Source organism: Schistocerca nitens, chromosome 2 (genome assembly GCF_023898315.1).
Source record: "Schistocerca nitens isolate TAMUIC-IGC-003100 chromosome 2, iqSchNite1.1, whole genome shotgun sequence".
In the NCBI taxonomy this organism is placed as follows: Eukaryota; Metazoa; Arthropoda; class Insecta; order Orthoptera; family Acrididae; genus Schistocerca; species Schistocerca nitens.
In genome coordinates this window covers 308239149-308263192 of record NC_064615.1, presented here as the reverse complement: position 1 = coordinate 308263192, position 24044 = coordinate 308239149, and the positions used below count along the sequence as shown (strand labels likewise).

General features: G+C 40.0%; 1 protein-coding gene and 1 non-coding gene across 2 annotated transcripts in view; both read right to left on the bottom strand.

Moving 5' to 3' along the window:
• Nucleotides 1-24044, bottom strand: part of LOC126236077 (sodium-independent sulfate anion transporter-like) — a 65515-nt gene that overhangs the window by 28633 nt on the left and 12838 nt on the right. The window contains exons 3-6 of the mRNA XM_049945137.1: nt 22730-22950; nt 18467-18644; nt 18165-18341; nt 8081-8242 (exon numbers count right to left, since the gene is read on the bottom strand). Of these exons, the coding sequence (XP_049801094.1) occupies nt 8081-8242; nt 18165-18341; nt 18467-18644; nt 22730-22950 (738 nt within the window). The remainder of the gene's footprint in view (nt 1-8080; nt 8243-18164; nt 18342-18466; nt 18645-22729; nt 22951-24044) is intronic.
• Nucleotides 12167-12241, bottom strand: Trnas-uga (transfer RNA serine (anticodon UGA)). Its single transcript has one exon. It is a non-coding gene; the product is annotated as a tRNA-Ser (tRNA).

Sequence of the window (24044 nt, the reverse complement as noted above, 5' to 3'; positions counted from 1 at the left end):
CCGCTGATTGCCATCACACTGTCCACCACCATCTGAAACCACCATTGTTCCATGTGGATTCTCACATGATGTGGTTTGCTCTCAGCGAGAGTTTGATGTCAGCCAGTAACCTCACTGGGGACAACGAGAAGTTTGCCACTATTCTTAACCATCTGAGAGGCACTGTGGATCTTATTAGCAACTTGCTTCTGAGTGTTCCAGCTTCTCATATGAAACTGCCAAGACACTACTGCTACAGTGACTAACACGCACACCTGAACAATAGCTACATCTAATTGTCAATGAGACTACTTTGGGAAGCAGCATGCTGTCCCACTTCAGCTCCACCTGCAAGTTCTAATTGATCTAACGCTACTGCCTGATCGTGTGTTATTGATACTTTGGTTCCTAAAACTGCCAGAGAACATCCAGACAGCAAGGCAGGCACATAAGGAGGCACCTCTGGAGCCGCAACATGACATTCTAATCAAGAATCAACAGCCCAACACTGCAGTCGATGCCCAGTACAACTGCACCAAAACTGATTTTACACAATCTTAGCATAGCTGCCCTGACATTCTGCACAACTGCATGACTGATGACGGCCAGACTGACCTGAACTAGGCTCTGCCCCCCGCCTCTACCAACCCAAGTCCCTTTTACTCCTCGGGCCCAAAACAGTTGCTAGCTCGACAGCCGAGGTTGTTGATAACCCAGCTGTCCACTGCTCTGACTCTGTGTATACATAAAATCTTTGCTAACCAAGTGCATTGCCTGCTTCCATGCCCAACACATAGCAGCGCTACTGCTGGTTTCACACCAGATTTGGGAAGGATGCACAGCACTGCAGATAACCCTGCACCTGCCCAAACTAGAGCAGTGACCTGGGTAGGTGCACCAGGCTGTCTTCATTAACAAAATGCCAATGCATACAATGACAAAAGGGCACCGACACAGTGTTTCAATGGGCAGATGGTTGCCAATTATTCATCCTTTATAGGCACCTGCTAACCTATTTCCTCATTGACACCAGGCTTGACAAGAGCACTCTTACCACCTGATCTAGGGCCTGATACACTGTCGCTGTCGCCACTGCAACTGAGTGTGGCCAATGACACTGTAATCACATTTGGTGAACTGTGCACATCATGCTCGACCTCAGAACAAATATACAAATGTTTTGGACGCTCCTAATGGCAGAGACAGTTGAACCAGTCCTGGGAACTGATTTCCTCTGGCACTACCAACTACTGCCAGATTTAAATCGCACCCTCTTATTAGGACAGGGCAACCAGGAGCCAACGTGTGGTATGGTCAGTAAGACAACAACCTGCTGGCACAGCAATGCCCTTGGTCACACTGCTGCAGCTCGGTACATCACTTGACCTGAAGCAACAGAGTGAAGCACTTTACAACCAGTTATGCTTAAAGGCAGCTGAATACTTACCATTAAAACATGACAACAAAGTCACACACCTTAACAACAAACAACTACAGAGACAAATTTTGGACACCACCGTATATATGCAGCTTAACAGCACCTTCATGACCTTCATCACATTGACATGATCAATAATGTGGTGCTGCTACTAAAGACACTTCTCAGCTTAGTGAAGCAACACAATCCTCACTTGAGTACACTCCCAAGACAATGCCGTGTGATGTTAACTGTGACAATGAGTCACATCATGCTCCACCTCCTGGACTCACTCTATACTCCCCCATTAGACCACATACACTCTGTGCCATGCAGGTTTGTACAGTCTACCACTTTACAACCGCACCAGGTCTCCCTGTCTGTTGTCACCCCCATCATCTAGCTCCCTATAAACTTAAAGTGGCTAAAGCTGCAGAGGACGTACCTCTGTGAGCTGCCAGAGTCAGACCATTAGACAGTGCTTGGGCCTCCTCAATTAAAATATTTCCTAAAATGAATGGTACTTGGTGTGTATGTGGCGACTAATGCTATGCCAATGCCCGTACAGTCATTGACAGCAACCCCATTCTGATCTTGCATGATTTTTCCCACATCTTGACTGGGACAAAAAATTTTCAGTGTCATCGATTGCGAAACAGCATATGTGCAAATTCCAATGGCAGCCAAGGATGTACCGAAAACTGTGATAATCATACCATTCAGTCTCTCTGAGTTGTTCCACATCCCATAAGGAGTAAAAAATGTGGCACAGACATGGAAAAGATTTGTTGACATTGTACTCTTCAGTTTGCTTTTTAAACACCTATATAGATGATGTCATAATCTTTTTTGCAAATACAAGCAAGATCGCAATGACAACCTGCAAATCATCCTTAATAAGCTGACCTCTCACAGGAATGTGTAAAATACGACCAGAGCCAACTTTGGCAACCCCATGTGACCTTTGTCAGACATCACGTTGATGCATTCAGTATGCATCCTACTCCTGAGAAAACTGGACAGATATGCCTCCTCCCACCTCCCTACAACTATCAAGTTTTTGGGGTCATAACTTTTTACAGGAACCAACTACTACACACTGCTGAGATCTTACTACCACTCACACAAGCATTGAGCGGCCAAAATACATTTGGTAAATGATGCCTCGATTAGACACTACAAAATGCAGATGACCTATGACAAAATAAAAGAACCCCTGTTGCACCAATGATGCTTGCCCACCCATTGCCTGACGTGATGTACAACTAATTATTGCATCCAGTGATAGCTATCAAGTGATCAGGACTGCCTTACTGCAAGAGATTAGTGGGATCTCTCAGCCATTCAAATTTTTCTCGCGCAAACTTACTGACTCTCAGAAAAGATAGTCCACATTTGATTGCAAACTACTAGCCATATATGAAGTAGTGTATCACTTTCGGGGTGATATTGGGGGGAGACCCATTATCATAATACTGTCCATCGCGCATTAACAGACAAATTTCAGAACCCGTCGGGGGATTCCGCACTCATGACATTCCACCACTTACATTTTGTAGCACAGTTCACTACCGCTTTGTGTTACATCAAAGGTACTGATAATATTGTGGTGGACTACCTTTCCCATATTGCAGCTACCTCCGCCCAGATGGACTTTGATAGGATCACAGATGCCCAAGTAATAAATGCCGATCGTCACAGCTTGTTTAGCAAACCAAACACTGTGCTGCAATTGCAACAACACATGCTACCTGGTGCTATGAAACAAGTTTTGTGTGATGTTTGAGATGGATGGATCTGATCAGTTATCCCAGAATTGTATCGCAGACAATTTTTGACCTTCTCCACAACCTTGGATACACGAGCATGTGTCCTACCATATGCCTCATCACACAATGCTTTGTCTGGCCTGACATTAGAAAGGATTGTGCCATGTGGGCCAGGACTTGCATTCCATGCTGGCAAGCAAACCCTGGCCATCACATACAGCCCCCTTTTGGTAAATTCCTGATTCCAAAGGGGTGGTTCCAGCATGTCCATATTGACATCTTAGGGTCACTTCCATTATTTGCATGCTTATCATCATATTCTGCCAATGATATATCGCGTGACACTCTAGGTGGAGGCCACGACCATTTCCTAAATATCAGCAGGGACAGTAGCAAAAACTTTTGTCAACATTTGGATTCCAAGTTTCAGCTACCCAGCATCCTTAACTTTGGACCCAGGTTGGCAGATCGAATACCAACTGTTTTACACCAACTATGCAGATGGTACCAGTTCCATACAACTGCCTACCACCCCAATCCAATGGCCTCATGAAACTGTGGCATCAAACAACGAAAGTTACTATCCTGCACCACTCAGAATCATGAGAGGAGGTGCTTCCATGGGTTCTCTGGGGCATTTACACAGCACATAAAGATGACACTGACATTTCACATGCCAGAATACTATACCTTGAGCCCTTCACCCTACCTGCTGAATTTGTAGTGCATGGAACAATTCTCTCAGACCAGGACTTACCAGACTTGAATCGGCAGTTGAAGGGCTTGAAGTGACCGCTATAGCAAGCAGAAATCTAAAGATACCAGTATTTGAATATTGGCCCTTATTTTGACCAGAACTGAGATGGAATCTTCCTACACCTCAGTCAGGGGCCTGAAAATGGTGTAGTAAATGACCGAAACTGGTAGCCAGATAAAATAAGTTTGGAAATTTGATGGCTGAAAGTTAACATCCTTACCAGACTGTTGCACGTGTGTACACACATACATAAAACATCTGTCTGCCGCCCCCCTCCTATCACATGACACTATGAATTTTTATTCATTAAGACCTGGTGACATGTTCTCATGTGATGCTATATACAGATTTAGTGGAACCCAACCTACTACTGCAATTTACAGGGCCAACACAAGTGTTGATATGAAATACAAACACTTTTGATATCAAAATTAATGGAAAAAAATAACAGTATCAATGAACCAGCTTAAACTGGTGTGGACTTCAGTGGACTTGTCACAACAGACACTCCACTCCCCACCATCTGCTATGTAATTGTCATTCCATTTTACAGTGCATATGAATCTCCATGATTTTCTGCCTAAAGACATATCCATCACGTTACACAATACCTACCTCATGATTACCATGACCTACATGGACAGGCTCTTGGGTGCAAGTACCATCACATGCAATATCATGCACGTCGCTTCTGTCCCACAAGAAGATGGCATGGCAGGATTCACCACCCATTATTCAGCAGATGGTACACTCACCAGCACTGCTGCAGCTTACACTGCCACAGGCCCTGCAACACCTCCTGTGGACACTTCAATGCAAGGAAATGCTGCCAACATGCCTACCTCTTTAAATACCACTATCGAGCCAGTAACAATTAAAACAGCCACCCAGATTATGTCCTAATCTGCTAACACTGCCAGCAGAAACCCATAGAATGCACTGATGATGTCACACTTGGGGCATGCCCTGCGTCGCCCCCTACCCTCCCGCCTCCCCCTCACCACATGGCACACCTTCCTTGCTGACTACAATGTGTCTTCCATCACATTCACCATTTCACAGCCATCTACATCACTTCTGACAGATCACACCCCGCTACAGCCACTCTCTCCTCATATGTACTCCACATTATGGGGGGGGGGGGGGGGGGGTTAGATGGGGAGTGAAAAAGAGGGGTGCTCTGTGGTGGCGTACAATCTCTGTTACCCCAATTTCTTCAAATCCATTGTTAAATTGAAATATATTCTTTTTTAATGTGTTGATAGTACACTACTTTAGTCATATTATTGCTTCAGTTCTCCCATTTGTTGATGAAGATTATCTACACTAGAGACAAACAACACAGTGTCATCAGAAAACTGAAGTTAGGCAAGACATGCTGCATTTAATCCACAGACATTCTTTATTTTCACAGCTTAGAAATATGAAAACTTCCTCTACAGCTCTTGACAATAGAGTGACTTCAGAATGTTTCAGAATCTGCCTCTGTTACATGATAATCTAATCCCAAAACACAATATTCTCTAGTAAAACTGTGTGGGTTTAAAAGTGTCAGGACATGATTCGCTTCATCTGTTGACCTCCCATTTGAAGTCTTCTGACTTATCAATAATGGCATAGTGAGATGATCTGTCACAGTTCTACCCAATTAATGAGTGAGTTACTGTATGTTATGAATAAAATTTTGATAATTAGATCAAAGTAGTCATCAGCATAATTGTTGCTCATTTGTCAAGGTATGTAGATTAATGGAACAAGCAGTGTTGGAGCTCTGAAAATCCTCATCAGTTACAGCAATGGCCTCTGCATGATGTGAAAACAGGAGCATGGTGTGAAGTTAGTTCAAGATGAATTATTTTTCTTTTTCCATAGAACAGTAACTTCTGATAGGTATATGAACAATAGACTGCACCCATTTTTTAGAGTACTAACACCTAATGAAGAGATGAATGGTTATTTCATGCAAGGCAATGCTAGACCACACACTGCCAGTGCTCTATTACATTAATACAAAGTGTTTTGGTGATAAAACAGTTAGGGTTGCAAAACTTTTTACTGGGAAAATAAGAAATTGAGAAGGAATCCTGCAAAACAATCATTTCAAATAAGATTCTTCTTACAAAAAACAGTAGGAATACATTTATAATGTGCATGAATGTTTTATTTTACAATGTTGCTTGTATTTATTAACAGTCTTTGCTTCTTTTTGCAAAGATTAATTCCATTTCAGATATGTAAAGCATTATATACAGCTCAAATTAAAATTCTCTGCTACTTACAGTTCTGATTTTATAAGCTAGGGGGTTCATTTGTTGCGCAGTTCAGTCTATATATGGTTCATCAGGGAAAGAATATTTTTTGCCTTAGCATTTGAACTAGGAGTAATTCTTAATAAAAACCCAACTAATTTTAGCAAATTTGGAACCTGAACATTTTTGGCTCGCAAGGTACAGAAAACATAAAGCCAGCTTCTGTTTCCATTCCCTCCCATGAACAAACTTCGATTCAAAATGTATTCTGCATTACAATGTTCATCATACAAACAATCTACAATTACATTATCTAACCAAAATGAGTCTATTACTTCTTGGAAATTCTTAAATTTTAGCTTGGACCGTAGACAAAGAGGCATCCAAGATTGTGCTGCCATTGGTAAATGATCACCAAATTGTAAATTCTTGACTGAATATGTTTTCAGTTAGACTTAAAAGTCCAGAAAATTATCTTCAAGGCATTTTCTGAAACAATAAACTTATTGAAATCTTTATTTCCTCCTCTACCAAAATATTTCATTCTTTGCTCAGTTTTACTAATGAGAGTCTTGGCTGCATCAAAAGTTTCCTCTATACTAACATCAGAGTGTTCTAAAAAGCTAGAACATTCTGAAACAACTGCACCAATGTGGGAAAAATGTTGAATAAATGTCTGTGGCTAACCATCTTTCAACGTCATCAAAATCATATAAAAATAACTTCACAGCTTTGGGACAACAATCACTACTTCTAATGTGACTTTTAATGGGTTCCCAATTTGTAACAACTCTGACAACTGCATGTGTTAAAGAAAGCCATCTAGTTGGTAAATGTAGGAGAACATCACTTCATTCTGCACCTAAAAATTCAAAAAAGGGCTTTAAACCTTCCGTTCACTTGCAGAAATGGATAAGTGACCACACAGCTTTAGGAACGGTTTACTTGTTCACCACAGAGGTAGAGATAGTAGGGAAAGCCATGATGTGTCAGGCAAAATAAATTGTTTTAACGACCACTGCAGAAAGTTAGAAACATATGGGATGAATTCAAAATGTTACAGGACATGGGAAATGACCAAAAAAATAGTCAAAATATGGGATTTCCCTGGAAATACGGGACACTTGGAACCCTAAGGACAGTTGACTGGCCTCATCATTCTCTAGATCTAATTCTATATAGCTTTTATTTTTGGGGTATGTTAAGTGATAAGGTACATGCAAACAATCCCTATACACTCAAAGACAGGGTTTGGCTATTCATTTTCCAAATTTCTACAGCTGACATTGACATTCAATGAGAGTTTGGAAATGTGTTCAGAAGGCATCAATCTGCTCTTTCCATAGAGGTACATCATTTTGAGCAACTGCTATAAATAAATATCAGCTTAATTTAATCAGATTGCATCACAATTTACATCCAGGTCAGGGGAAATGCAAGCAGCCATCTTGCGGTAGGTGGAGGAAGCCAACAGCTGGTAAATCTGCCGTGTGAGCCGTGGGATTCCCCCAGGCATCATGTGTGAAACACCCATTATATAAAATATGACTGAGACACAAAAAATATATAAATGAAATAAAAATTTAAACAGAATAAATATGGTAAGTAAGTAAGTTATTGAAATGAAAGATAATAAAATGTAAGAAATTAAATAGCTGTAAAAACTTCACTATGATATCTATGGGTCATTTAGTTGATAAGTGAAGCCACTGGCCCACTAAAATAAAATTCAATCAAATATTCTCTCTGTAACTGAGAAACAAAACTGAGAATTATTGAATACTCTGGAAGAAATATGGTATAACATTTGCAATTTTTCTTTTGTAATTACTACTACTTTCTTTTGTGCTTATACTTCTGCTGAACAGGTTTTAGTGACAATGTATCACTGAATTTAAAGCACAATCACCTGTGTAAAGCCCTCCAAATGTTGTCCTGACTCCACTTGAATTGTTAACGGCACTGCGAGCTAGGGCTCCAGTTCCTGGGAAGCCCTGGACAAAAGAGTTACCAATATTGGAAATGCCAATGGCAAGTAGTTCTTGCGTGGCATCTGTAGGTTTACCATTAGCTGAAAAATAAAACAGACTGGTCTAACAATGCTGTTATTTAAATTCTTTTAATAGTTTATGTTAACACATGTGAACAGTAAGTATTATCTTAGACTAGATGTTTAAAATTTCTTGTTTCAAAAATATTTGAGAATTAATAATGACTGAGGATAAAGAAATTTAAAGAAAAGTGTATTGCTAAATGCTTTCAATAATTTTCACCGAATCACATCAGAAAACAAGTAACAACTGCTTCCTCAAATTTCTGAATATGAAACAAATGCAGGTAGTAATATTCATTGTTGTATAAAGAAAATGTGAGTTGGCACAGTGATTAGAGCCAGAATTTTCATTTGGGAGGAGTGGGGTTCTAGTTCCCAACTGGACATCCAGATTTAAGTCTTTTGCAACTTCCTGAATCAAGGCAGAACAAATATGTAGTCATAAGCAGGAATGAACTAACTGCATTAAGTCTGAACTGAAAAACAAACACGATGAACAAGTACATAATTGTAATGAAGAACCAGAAAACTACAGTGCATTTGAATTGAACTTAAAGCTCAGTAGGCTAAAGGAAAGAGATATTCTTGAAACTACACAAAGATTAGTTATACAATTAACACATGAAAAGGGTTATTCTATTTGCTTCCCTACAACTGATTAGATGGATTGTATAATCATTTGTATAGAAAACTTGTGCACTGATACGAATGAGGTTGCTAATTTCCTGATATGGGCCTGTGGGTGGCATTCAGGGGATACCAACATTAAGAAAATGTACAAAGACCTTGTTAGGGCTCATGGGAGAGTGTACTTTGACCTAGAAAAAACAAATGTGAAGTGCTACATGTATACAATGCAGCCATGAAGTTCTTGCAGCTCAATGCTATGGGGAGTAGAACTGTAAATGTGGAACTCCCCAGGCTGACCCAAGACTTTAATGTTGATGTCATGTGTGTTCAAGAACCATACAGCAGATTTGGAAAATTAGTATGTTTCCCACCTCCCCAAACAACTCAGATAACAGGAGATAGATAGGCTATGGTGGCTGTATTGATAATGAACACCAGGTGCCAGACTACAAATATCACACAGTTGTGCAACAAGAATGTTGTAACAGTAGGGGCTACCAAGGGCACAGACACATGGGTACTGGCATCATTATATACCCAGTACTCTTATATAATTCAATCATATACAGTCATGGTTCAACAGATAACAGTTTACTCAAGAGGGAAGATGATCGTTGCAGCTGACTTCAGTGCCAGATCCACCTTGTGGCATTGCATTTGGACTGATGACCGAGGTCAGATCATCAAGGACATACTAAGAGCGAATAACCAGTACATGGTGTGTGTATCTGAATTGGCATGAAGACTATATCTCATCATACACCATCATCAAACAACAGCAGGGCAAATTGAGAGGGGATTCAAAACTATGTAAGAGATAAACTAATGGGAAACATAAATGAAAGTGTATACCTAAGGGCATATAACGTCAGCAATTACACTCCTGGAAATTGAAATAAGAACACCGTGAATTCATTGTCCCAGGAAGGGGAAACTTTATTGACACATTCCTGGGGTCAGATACATCACATGATCACACTGACAGAACCACAGGCACATAGACACAGGTAACAGAGCATGCACAATGTCGGCACTAGTACAGTGTATATCCACCTTTCGCAGCAATGCAGGCTGCTATTCTCCCATGGAGACGATCGTAGAGATGCTGGATGTAGTCCTGTGGAACGGCTTGCCATGCCATTTCCACCTGGCGCCTCAGTTGGACTAGCGTTCGTGCTGGACGTGCAGACCGCGTGAGACGACGCTTCATCCAGTCCCAAACATGCTCAATGGGGGACAGATCCGGAGATCTTGCTGGCCAGGGTAGTTGACTTACACCTTCTAGAGCACATTGGGTGGCATGGGATACATGCGGACGTGCATTGTCCTGTTGGAACAGCAAGTTCCCTTGCCGGTCTAGGAATGGTAGAACGATGGGTTCGATGACGGTTTGGATGTACCGTGCACTATTCAGTGTCCCCTCGACGATCACCAGTGGTGTACGGCCAGTGTAGGAGATCGCTCCCCACACCATGATGCCGGTTGTTGGCCCTGTGTGCCTCGGTCGTATGCAGTCCTGATTGTGGCGCTCACCTGCACGGCGCCAAACACGCATATGACCATCATTGGCACCAAGGCAGAAGCGACTCTCATTGCTGAAGACGACACGTCTCCATTCGTCCCTCCATTCACGCCTGTCGCGACACCACTGGAGGCGGGCTGCACGATGTTGGGACGTGAGCGGAAGACGGCCTAACGGTGTGTGGGACCGTAGCCCAGCTTCATGGAGACGGTTGCGAATGGTCCTCGCCGATACCCCAGGAGCAACAGTGTCCCTAATTTACTGGGAAGTGGCGGTGCGGTCCCCTACGGCACTGCGTAGGATCCTACGGTCTTGGTGTGCATCTGTGTGTCGCTGCGGTCCGGTCCCAGGTCGACGGGCACGTGCACCTTCCGCCGACCACTGGCGACAACATCGATGTACTGTGGAGACCTCACGCCCCACGTGTTGAGCAATTCGGCGGTATGTCCACCTGGCCTCCCGCATGCCCACTATACGCCCTCGCTCAAAGTCCGTCAACTGCACATACAGTTCACGTCCACGCTGTCGCGGCATGCTACCAGTGTTAAAGACTGCGATGGAGCTCCGTATGCCATGGCAAACTGGCTGACACTGACGGTGGTGGTGCACATATGCTGCGCAGCTAGTGCCATTCGATGGCCAACACCGTGGTTCCTGGTTTGTCCGCTGTGCCGTGCGTGTGATCATTGCTTGTACAGCCCTCTCGCAGTGTCCGGAGCAAGTATGGTGGGTCTGACACACCGGTGTCAATGTGTTCTTTTTTCCATTTCCAGGAGTGTATTACAAACTGTCCAACAAAAATACATACCAACTTTCAATAACCAGTGTAAGACAGATGTTCCCTGGAGCCCCAAGATATCTAGACTAAGACAGGATATGAGATGCAAGAAAAGACTCTACCAGAAGGCAGTTACCACTTAGGATAGATAGATTTGGCTACAAGAATACAGGACACAAAAACAACATTCAAAACTGATCATGACTAGAGAAGAATACTGGAAATGCTATGTCACAACACATCTACCACAGAACACATGGGGAATACTATACAAACTTATAACTGAGAAAATTAAGTCCAATCTGGTCCTGGCTACCCTAAGACAGGATAACAGAACTATGAAATGGGGTTGGAGACAAACAGCACAATATCTGCTCTATAAACTCCTCCCCGATGACGATCCTTGAACAGATACACAAGCACACACATGCCTTCAGGAGGCAGAGTTTGGGTATTACACTAAAGAAACTGTGACCTGCCTGTTTGTGCAAGTAGAGGTCTTGCTAGCAATTACTGGCTTGAAAAACAAGAAAGCACTAGAACAACTTGGAAAAATTGTGCCAGGTCTCACGACAGATAACTCAATATTTAACAAATCTAATAAATGATGCTCTGAGGCTTGGACAGGTGCCTCTAGTCTGGAAAAGAACCAACACAGTAATTATTAAAAAAATTGTGGATAAGGATCCATTGGGACAAAAATCGTATTGATCAATTTCCTTGTTAAATACACTGGCTAAAGTCCATGAGAGGCTTCTATGTAGCTGCCTTCAAGCTCACAGGAAATTCCATGGCCTCAGTCATCACAAATTTGAGTTTGGACCAGGAAAATATATTGACAATCTGATTAATCAGACTTTCAAAATCGTAGAACACAAATTACAGGAGTATGCAGTTGTGATTCTTATTGATATTGCTGGTTTGGTGGCCAGAAATATTTGCTCTAGAATGAGATTTTCACTCTGCAGCGGAGTGTGCGCTGATATGAAACTTCCCGGCAGATTAAAACTGTGTGCCGGGCCGAGACTCGAACTCGGGACCTTTGCCTTTCACGGGCAAGTGCTCTACCAACTGAGCTACCCAAGCACGACTCACGCCCTGTCATCACAGCTTTACTTTGCCAGTACCTCGTCTCCTAACTCCCAAACTTTACAGAAGCTCTCCTGCGAACGTTGCAGAACTAGCACTCCTGAAAGAAAGGATATTGCGGAGACATGGTTTAGCCACAGCCTGGGGGATGTTTCCAGAATGAGATTTTCACTCTGCAGCGGAGTGTGTGCTGATATGAAACTTCCTGGCAGATTAAAACTGTGTGCTGGGCCGAGATCGAACTCGAGACCTTTGCCTTTCGCGAGCAAGTGCTCTACCATCTGAGCTACCCAAGCACGACTCATGCCCCATCCTCACAGCTTTACTTCTGCCAGTAACCTTCTGTAAAGTTTGGAAGGTAGGAGATGAGGTACTGGCAGAAGTAAAGCTGTGAGGACGGGGCGTGAGTCGTGCTTGGGTAGCTCAGTTGGTAGAGCACTTGCCCGCGAAAGGCAAAGGTCCCAAGTTTGAGTCTCAACCCAGCACACAGTTTTAATCTGCCAGGAAGTTTAAATATTTGCTCTATTTTGAGAACTGCAAGTACCTGGGTCCCTGTACAACAATCTTTGAGACTATTGTATGAACAGAGGAGTTGAGTGGCAAGAAGGCAACCACAAGGTTGTAAAAAGGATTACCAAATAATGTCCAACCATTGACCCATCTTCTGGGTTTACACAATTGAACAGCTCTTGAATTTAATTGAGGGAGATGGGATCATTCTGTATGCTGATGACCTGTTAGTTGTGATATCAGTCAAAACAAGAGCAGTGTTGGAAAACAAGGCCAGTGGTGTAACCAAAACAAATTATCCATAGCGGCACAAAAACAGTGTTCATAATGCTTAAAGGCTCACTACAAAGACACCCGGCAATTAAAATAAACAACACAAACATAAAATGTGAAGTAGTAACTAAATATCTTGTGGTACTTATTGAAAAATGACATTGCTTCAACAAACACAAATGACTAATCACAAACAAAGCCAAAAGTCTACTTTACAAATTAGCGACATTAAATTTGACAATATACAGGCTGCCACTCACACACATAAGTATGTACCACTGTGCATTTTTTTGTCAGTAACGAGCTTTGCAGCTAGTACATGGGCACATAGACTCCTTCTCATCATGAACAAGATCACTGTTAGGAGGTGGCAGAGGAGTGTGCTACTTAGACTATATGAGGCGTTCAGCACCACATCAGTTGATTTACTGTATGTGGTGCTCGGAATATACCTGATTGACATAACCATCAGATATCAGACTGTAACATACTGCCTAAAGATCAGTAGACTTGACAGAGTGTTGCAGATCGCTGGGCAGCACACAGAAGATAGGCGCCAACTAAAACATTGGCATGTGAACTCTTGGCAAAAAGGGTGCAACAAGACTGATAAGGGCCATCAAGTCTATTCATTTTTCCCCAATATCAGGGAGTGGTTATGGTTGTGCCATGTTAACCCCAGCCATGACATGGTTATTTTGTGACTGGATATTGCCCTTACTCTACACACTTGTAGTGTATGTTGCTTTCATAAAGTGATCATTGCACTTGCAGGAAAATTGGTTCCACAGAACATTTCCTTTTGAAATGCATTAGATATAGGTGCTTATGTAACAACATAGAAGACATAATGGAAACAACTCTATATACACAATTCACTGTGGAACCCTGATACATGGACACATCTGAATGCAATCACCAACAACATCTCGAAAGCAGAACATGACATATACAAACAGACTTATCAATACAGAAGGTGCAGAAGACAAAGACAGGCTGACACAGAGAGCTCAAGTGGCTCCAGTACTGACAATGATATGAGTGACAGCAGCAATGCTGACATAACATACACACAAAATATAGGTAACATAAAACACGTAAAACATGCACAACTATTCACATGAACATTAATCAAAAATTGCAATCTATATCTTATTATGAATTAATGTAATTAAAAGTAGGAGTAATTAGAATAGTTCACACATACATGTTGTTCTAGAATCAATGTTAAAACCTGTACCCAACATAAATGAACACATCATTGTAAATGTAATAATATGAATGGAATATAAATTTTATATAAAGTAAGCAAGCAAAAGCAAACACTGTAAATACACAATGGAAACAGATCATGCATATTACACAAGTCTACAAAATTAATGGGTCCACTACTTAAAAAAGTTATAGTTTTATTCTACAAAAATGTTTTTACAAGATTAATAATAGGTCAGTGGTGGCTTGTTATTTCTCCTAAAGCTATTTAGGAACAGTATGTGACTTAATTAGATTACGTTGAGGCAGGTTATCATTCCAAAGCCGTGTGGAGTTCGTTTACTAACTTACCTAGCTGTAGAAGCTGTTACGTAACCTAACAAACATCAACTCCCACAGCACTCTAACAAACAACATCATCATAGATTAGATCTGCATGGACTGAACAATTCAAGTTTTCCCAAAGAGGGACTTTCATGTGGAGAATTACTAAAATGGGTAGCTCCACATATGGACACTGGACTTGAACTTCAATAACAAATAGCTTTCCCCAGATGGTGTTGGTGAAGCTACATCTATATCTACTCTTTCCTGCCTTCTGCTATTCTCTTCTTAAGTTATACCATAAATTTATAATTTCCTACTTCCAAATTCCTGTACTTTAATTTTAAAAATAAGTGTAATTGCTGTAAGTAAGTAAAAGATAACAGCAAAGTGAAGACCTGAAAATTCCACGCAGCGCCACCTCCAAGTGGTGCTGATTGGGCAACAGTGCCCATGGCCTCAACTGCATAGCACAATTATTTTAACTGAATCAACTCTGAGTTCTTGGTGAAACATTATAAAGTGTTTTTTTTTTTTTTTTTTTTTTTTTGCCACATTTCACAAATTTTACTACAAAATCTAGGTTTTGGGTTATCAGCCCATTATCATCTTTGGAATCAGTAATTTACGTGAAAATGGGCTTGTAACTCAAAACCTTGGTTGTGTAGTAACCATAATAAAATTTGTGAAACAAGGCAATAAGCAGTGTTTGTGTAGTTAATGCATAGCACAATTTTGCTGCATGCTGGTGTCCATGGTTACTGTCTAAGAGATCTGTATGGAACACTATGGCCTGCATATAGCAATAAAATGGCAGGCCCCAGTAGTCATAATGCAGCTTGAAAAAAAAAAAAATCCTGAATCTATAAGGAAAATGCAGGATGGTTGCTTTTAAATGGTCATGGCCAATTTTCTTTGTTCTATAGGACTGTATGCTTCATATCTAATGATAAAAGCACAGAATTTTCACAGTTTAAGCCTGTGCCTGGACACTGAGATTAAGGTTTTCAATAGTTTCCATGAATCAATTGAGGCAAGTGCCAGGATGGTTCCTTTGAAAAGGATGTGGGCGGTCTCCTTCACCATCCTCACCCTACTGGATCATATGTGCAATATTTAATAAAGTCATTTCGGAATTACAGTAATAGCTCACACAACAAACCCTGTTAATGTAAAGATACTTAAATGTCAAACACATAACAGTAGTTATTCCTACAACTCAAGTATATTAAAGTGTTAATTTTTTAATAGAGCTAGAGGAGAGGAGAAAATGTTTTTCTTGGGATGCTTTACCTTCTTTGGTGGGCATTGCAAGCATCAAAGAGCTATTTAACTCACATAACTGAATACCAGTAATCAAGTATATGAACTCATGAATGATGATTGTAAAAGACAAATGAGATTACACTCCAAAGTTGTTGGTTGCCTTTCCAAATAAGAATGTAGGATGAATAAATGGGAATTAATGAGAAAAAATTATCTTATGGCATAATAGGCAGATATACTTTTGTGATTAATGGAGTGTGATTGATTTACTGGAAAAACACTTTAATAATTTTTTTCAATCTTCAGGTTTTGCTTTATCTTTTTTCTTTTGCATCTTTTCATCTTCTATAAGCTTTTTCTTCAGTTGGTCTCCGTTGCTGTCCGTCTTCAGTCCTACTTACAGCCTTAACTCTCCATTTTTTAACTTACTGCTCACCTTGTCTCTAACTTCTAACTTATTATATACATATGAATATAATAGAGGGAAACATTCCATGCGGGAAAAATATATCTAAAAACAAAGATGATGTGACTTACCAAAGAAAGTGCTGGCAGATCGATAGACACACAAACAAACACAAACATACACACAAAATTCAAGCTTTCGCAACCAACGGTTGCTTCATCAGGAAAGAGGGAAGGGGAGGGAAAGTCTAAAGGATGTGGGTTTTAAGGGAGAGGGTAAGGAGTCATTCCAATCCCAGGAGCAGAAAAACTTAGGGGGAAAAAAGGACAGGTATACACTCACACACACACACACACACACACACACACACACACACACATATATATCCATCCGCACATACACAGACACAAGCAGACATTTATATACATATTTATATACATATTATATACATATTTACTATTTGGTCAAAATCTTCAGAAACCAGTCCTGTCATTTGAAAGATACCAATCATGTAACAAACAGCACACACAAACTTGTTTTTATATTATAGTGTTGATTTCTGCTATGACTTTTCCTCAAGTTCTGATTCTTTGGAGATGATGAGGGGTATTACCATGTTTTGGACAAATAGATATAACACACAGATGACTATTTTATCTTAAATACAACAATAAAAGAATAGATTGCTACTCACCACACAGAGGAGGCACTGAGTAGCACACAAGCACAACAAAATGATTGCTCTATTTTAAGTTTTTGGCCAAAAGGCCTTCTTCTAAAGTAGAAAATACAAACACATTCATGCATAAAGAACACGCACACACGCACACACACACATGACCACTGCCTCTGGCCACTGATGCCAGACTGCTATAGCAGGTCAGCCTCAGTGGCCAGAGATAGTTGTTGTGTGTGTGTGAGTTGTGTTTGTGTGAATCTGTGTGCATTTTACACTTTAGAAAAATGCCTTTTGGCCAAAAACTTAAATGTATAGCAGTCTTTTTGTTGTACCAGACTTCAACTCAGTACATCCTCTATATAGTAAGCAGCAATGTATCCTTCTCATAATACTGTCATTATTGCATCTTGGATTTTCCATTGTTTGATTTTTATTGTATCCTGAAGGCATTACATGATTTTTGGGTTCAGGTTGGGGTTTGAAATGGGCTATCCAACAAGACAGCCTAATTTTTCTCAACCCCTCAAGCAGATGGTTCTTGCATTGTAGTGTGTAACATTATTGCATTGATACAGAAAACTGGTACTGAACAAAAATAATGGTCCATTCCCAAACAAAGAAGAAGAGTCTCAGACAATAAAACAACAGCCACCAAATTTCGGTGTTACCACAACACAATGCAGTAAATGTCTTCCACAATATATCTCACTGATAAACACAGAAATGTCTGACAGCCACTGAAGTCTATGATTTATGTTTGAGCTTAGTGCTTCCCTAACATTTACACCTTACAGTATCATGAACAAGGCATTGGATTCATGTACATTATATACAGTCTCCCTGACAGAACTCTGTATTGATTCATTCTGACAGAAAAAGAAAATACAGTGTTGATGCATAGTGTGTGAACTTGGATGCAGAGCCTGTTGTTTGAGAGTAAGCTCAATGGACTGGCTAGAGCTTTCTAACCACATTATACGTTACCCATTGGTGACATGTCATTGTGGATGATCCTCTTACTCTGACATGCTGCATCTCTCCTGAGAAAGAATACTACCTGAGACTCTTCCTTCTTTTGTTAGATGAAGGAACCTAATGTGCTGCATGTTAGTGATACAGTTGCTTCTGTGTATGTCTGTTGTCACAACTTAAACAAAAGCTTTTTCTGTCTTGATGTAACTAGAAAGCCTTTCAGTAAAGCCAAAGAAAAGGGTGAAATGAAATAATATTGTGTAAAAAACCTGAACTTACAGAATGCCTTGCAGACAGCAATATTTTCCAATAGTGCTACAAGAGGTACAATAAAAATTCCAGATCCAAGGTGTGAACACATGTCACCAAATGAATATGTAACTGTGGAATTTCCTGTTTCTAATGTCACAGTAAATGGCGGTAACTGGAAAGCTGGAAGTCCAGGAGGAATGGGACCTAAAGAAAAAGGATATTCACATATTAGTCAACATCACATACAGGTATTACTAATGCACTAGGATTCAATACTAACTTTTTTATTTCACAAAGTTTCTAAATGATAAATGAATTTAAAAACAAACCTATTAAGTTAAGAGGTGAATCCCCTGAGAGTGATAGCTGATGTCCTATGATGCCACATATAACAACTAGGATAGCATTGCGAGAAGTCCCAGTAAGCCAGATAGCTTTGTTTAGAATCCTGTGGGTGGTCGTCTTCTCTTCATCATCTTTTGGTCCTATTTTAAAATTTGCCAATACCTGTAACAGTCAAATTTGTCTATGAATGATGATTGCTGTAAAACACTAAAAATAAGACTTTAAGATTTCAATTTTTTCATAAACATCATGCCATCTGCTTTGTTCAGGTGCCTTCTATAGCTGTGTTGACACAAAAGAAACTTAAATAATAGTGTCTGTATACAAAATGGTTCAAATGGCTCTGAGCACTATGGGACTCAACTGCTGAGGTCATTAGTCCCCTAGAACTTAGAACTAGTTAAACCTAACTAACCTAAGGACATCACACACATCCATGCCCGAGGCAGGATTCGAACCTGCGACCGTAGCGGTCTCGCGGTTCAAGACTGCAGCGCCAGAACCGCGCGGCCACTTCGGCCGGCGTCTGTATACAAATCATACAGATAATTAGGTACATAAACAAACACAAATCATACAGATACAGATAAAAATCATACAGATAACCAAATACATAAACCAAATGAATTCTAAGTTAACATTATATCCAGTAACACATGGCTACGTTTAATTTAAGTTACTGATGTCCTCAAATTCATAAAATTCATGTACTCATCAACACTGTAAAAACTTTTTCCCTTGAGCTCATTTTTTAAAATGTGCAGCTTTGACATTTTAGCAGTGGCGTAGTGTGAGGGGAGACTTTGAGACTTAGTCTCCCCTGTATTCGTGCTTAAAAAAGATGCAATATTAATTCATAACAAAAATATAAACAGATTTCTACCAAGAGCACTAAATGTGTGAAAACATCAGTTTTGTAGGCCGTGCCACCGCACCCTGAGAATTGGTGTATCTGCCTGCTTGAGACTCGATTGCTCTCAGTCTCTGCCTCCCTGTGTGTGCCTGAGCGTTAGTGGCATTCTTGGCTCCCCCCCCACTTCCCCTTCCATGAAGGCCAGTGCGCTGCACTTGCTAGCAGATATCGAGACTAGTCCCTGCCGCTTTTATGCTGGCTTTTAACACAGAAGTGAACGGTTCCTCGGTTTGTGTTCATAGTCATTCTTGTGTGATTTTAGTGCATATTTTCATTGTGTCGCCAACATGAGTGAGCCAGCAACTGCACATTTTATACAATTTTTATTAAAAACGCCTTTTTCTACATTAACATATGAAAAAAAGTGCGAATTGAAGGACAAATGACCTACTCCATGTAGTTTTAAGTGAAGCCAAACAAAAACACACTTTTCAGACTGCCTGGTACGAAAAGTCTTCTTGGCTGACTGCGAATGCAGTTAATAATAGATTATATTGTTATATATGCCTTCTGATTGGTGGTGAAAAGGAATGATGCAATAAAGAACTTTGACAGGGAAGCACAAAAGCATAAGATATCAAAGCGTCACCTGCAGAACATAGACTCATTTCAGTTACTGGGCAAAAGTAGAATTGAGCACGCCCTTCCTGGAGCCGCTCGTCTGACAGCAATAAAATACAACAAAAATCATTCAAATGGTTCTGAGCACTATGGGACTCAACATTTGAGGTCATCAGTCCCCTAGAACTTAGAACTACTTAAACTTAACTAACCTAAGGACATCACACACATCCATGCCCGAGGCAGGATTCGAACCTGCGACCGTAGCAGTCGTGCGGCTCCAGACTGTAGCGTCTAGAACCACTCGGTCACTCCGGCCAGCAAAATACAACAAACAAGTTGCATCCAGCAGGAGAGTATTGGCTCATCTTATTCAGGCAATTGTATTACTTTGTAAACAAGAACTAGACTTTTGCGGCCATCGAGATGATGAAACCTCCAGCAACAAATGTAACTATCTCAAATTGTTGGATTTACTAGCTCAAGGAGAGCAGTTAATCCGAGACCATCTGTCATCATCTTCAACCTTCAAAGGAACTTCTCCAGATATACAGAATGATGTAATAGAAATGATAACTTTGGCAGCTAATGAGAAAATAAAATCTGAAATTCAGAACTGCAATTTCATTTCGATTCAAGCTGATGAAACATTAGACGTGTCATGCAAGAGTCTAATGAGTATAATATTCAGGAACGGTATTGCAGACAGAATTGAGGAAAGAATAGCTGGATTTTACAATGTTTCTGGAGATAAAACTGCTAAAGGTTTGTCAAACATTATTCATGCAGTATTGAAAGAATAGAATGTGGAAGGAAAAGTGGTCAGTCAAACATATGATGGCACTTCAGTAATGGCGGGCAGAGAAAGAGGACTACAACAATTGGTGAAGCAGTTCTGCCCCTATGCGCTGTTTATTCATTGTTATGCACACCAGCTGAATTGGGTACTGTTACATGCCTCCAAAACCATTCGACAAGTACGCATGTTTGTAAGTGATCTTACTGCATTCCATTTGTTTTTCAGCAAATCATCAAAACGAACTGTATTGCTAACTGAGAAGGGATTTAAACTGCCACCTGCAAACAACACTTGCCGGAACTTTCGTTCCAGGGCAGTTTCAAGAACATCTAATCATTTCTTAGGTGTATATAGTGTTTTTAATTGTATATTTGATGATACAGACTCTCAGTGGGACCCAGAATCTTTGAGCTGTGGTGTGGGAATGAAACGACAGATGGATGATCCTATGTTTGCCTACTTGCTTTGCTACTACCGAGGGTGCTTGGTTTATGTTGAACATCTCTTTAATGTGCTTCAGTCAAAATCTGTCAGTATAACAGCTTGCCATGATGAAATAAGAACTGTTTTGAGAAACTTACGAAAGTTAAGAACAGAAACATTCGTTGATGAATGCATTAAATGCAGCTTGTGTTTGAATGGCAACTTATCATTCTGTGACAGTCAAAAGACATCTCTCAGGGCACTAACTTAACGAGATACTGGATTTGCAAATTGTTCAGATGGAAAGGTAGTTTCCCCAAATTCAGTTTGTTGAACTTCTGAACAAAAAGTGTTTTCCCAACTGTCAACAAGAATTCCCAAAGTTGAAACTGCTTCAATTATTAGAACAATATTCTTTTTTCAAACAACAACAACTTGAAAGTGAACTGTGTAACATAAATGCTGATAAGAAAAATCACTTATCTCAAGGAATCCTCTTAAAGTTAATTGTCAACAGTGATTTAGACTTCGTTTATGAAGAAACTTCGAAGTTCCTTGCATTTGGTTTTGACCCTACCAGCAACTACAGCAAGCAGTGAACGAAGCATGAGTGCTCTTAAACGAGTGAAGAATTATTCATTATGTCGCAACAAGTTGAAAATGCACATCGAGTGAAGAATTATTTAAGGAATTCAATGTCCAACATCCAGCTGTCGTTTTTGAGCAAGTTAGCCATAGAAAAGACACTACCTGGAGAGCTATCCAGTGATCAGATCTTTGTAGACCAAGTTATAGGCTTATTCGTGGAAAGAAAAGACAGGCACATTGCACTTGTGTACAAGAAAATATAAGTGCTTCTTCTCCTGCTGCTGGGGTTCTAAAAATCTGTCATCGTTTCTTGAACAAGTTAGTTATTATTATTATTATTATTATTATCATTATTAGTGGTGGTGGTAGTGGTAGTGGTAGTAGTATTAGCTGTTGTTGTTTTATTTGATGCATTTTGTTTAATTTGTTTAAATTATTGTTTATTGTACTATTTTGTCTCCCTATAATAACTGCAGGGTCTCCCCAACCTTGACAATCATGCTACGTCACTGCATCTTAGTAACTCTACAAAGAATTTTGGGATGATATATCACACTTTTTTATTACTGGGCTTTCTGATGTATGTCTCTATGGAAGTCAATTCTGTGTCTAGTTTCATAGTCATGGTAATCATTGCTCATAGCAAAGAAATGGGGATGGGATTTCAAAAGGCACATATTTTCATAGATATATACTTATGGAAGAGTCATAACTTTCATTTCTTTGAATATTTTCCTACTGGACTCCCTAGGTGCAACCTCTTTCATAATTCTTATTGCTCATTTTTTAATAATAAAGAAGTGTTTTGCTAGACTTGAAAACCCCAAAATAAGACATTACACAGCAGCAGACTATTTCATCGAGAACCAAAACTGGACCAATTAAAATGATAAACATCTGGACTTTGCCAATTGCAGAATCACACTACAGTTCTTGTTGTTAAATCACAAGGTAACAACTCACCCTCATCAATAGCAGCACCACAATGCAGACAACACCCAAAACACTGTCATAGAGTTTTGTGTTATGCATGTTCTTGAACAGACTTCCCCATACTTCAATGAAAGTACTGCCCTCTGCTGTGATTCCCAACAAATCCTTCATCTGTGATGTTACAATCATGAGAGCAGCTGCTGATGTGAAACCTGATGACACTGGTCCAGATATGAAGTCAATAATGAAACCTGCAAAAACAAGATGAAAGAATGTTTTAATCCACTGCTGATCAAGAATTCTGTTTTTGTATCTGGGATGCGTGAATATTATATATTTACTATAATATTATTTATATTATATTTTGTAGTAAAATATCTTTGTAAACAGTGCATCTCATCTGCCTATGAGTGAATAAAAATGTAATTCTGCATGGCATTGTTCACTGGGATATCCCTTTGGGGTTCAGTCACCTAATTCTGAAAAGCTTTCTTTTCAAGCTAGCTGGAAACTTTTCTCAGCAAAATGTATAATGAGTTCAAGCTCTTTCCAGTTGGTAGGAATCAATTTGTTATTGAAGTCTACCCAGTCATCTTGGTCTATGATTGAGGACAGGCACAGAGGAGTATGTTACTGGTAGCATGATCTCCATGTTTTCTAAACTTGTGTTGTGACTGCATGCCAGTTTCAAATCCCCATCTGTTCAGACTAGATCAAACAACAGCAAGGACATGTTCGTATCTGGCATTAAGTCCCAATAATGAAATTCTATCTGAAATATTTATTTTATTTTTATGTTAACGTTCTTACTGTTACTAGATGATGAGAAAGGAACATACATTGTAGCCTGGGAGACATACAGAATATTTTTTGGTAGCTCATGTGATTCATGCATGTTTCACACGCACATTTCCAAGCACATGTATAACACAAGAAATAATCTAAAACATGAAGTTGCATTACATCAAAAAACTGAGGCTTCAATAAAATGAAAATAAATGAATGAAAACTTAAAAAGTGCTCTACATCACACAAAACCGATCGATGTTACACAAATTCTGTGTAGTCGTGTAGTGAGGTTGTTCAGAGAAAATGGTTACTTCATTAGAATGACAACTGGTGAAGGTATAATAGACAGGCAAACACAAACTGGGTCACTTTTGAATAAAGTTTCAAACTATAGGGGTCTTTTACAGGTTATCAATGCAGATGTTCATGTTCAGTGTAAAATTTTTTGTCTGGCATGCCAAGAGAACCCATTTACAGAATGTGGTGTGCTGCAGAGGTTAAATCTGCCACAGTTCAATGTCAAATGTCTCACCTTTAATCAGTCTCTGCTGAACAC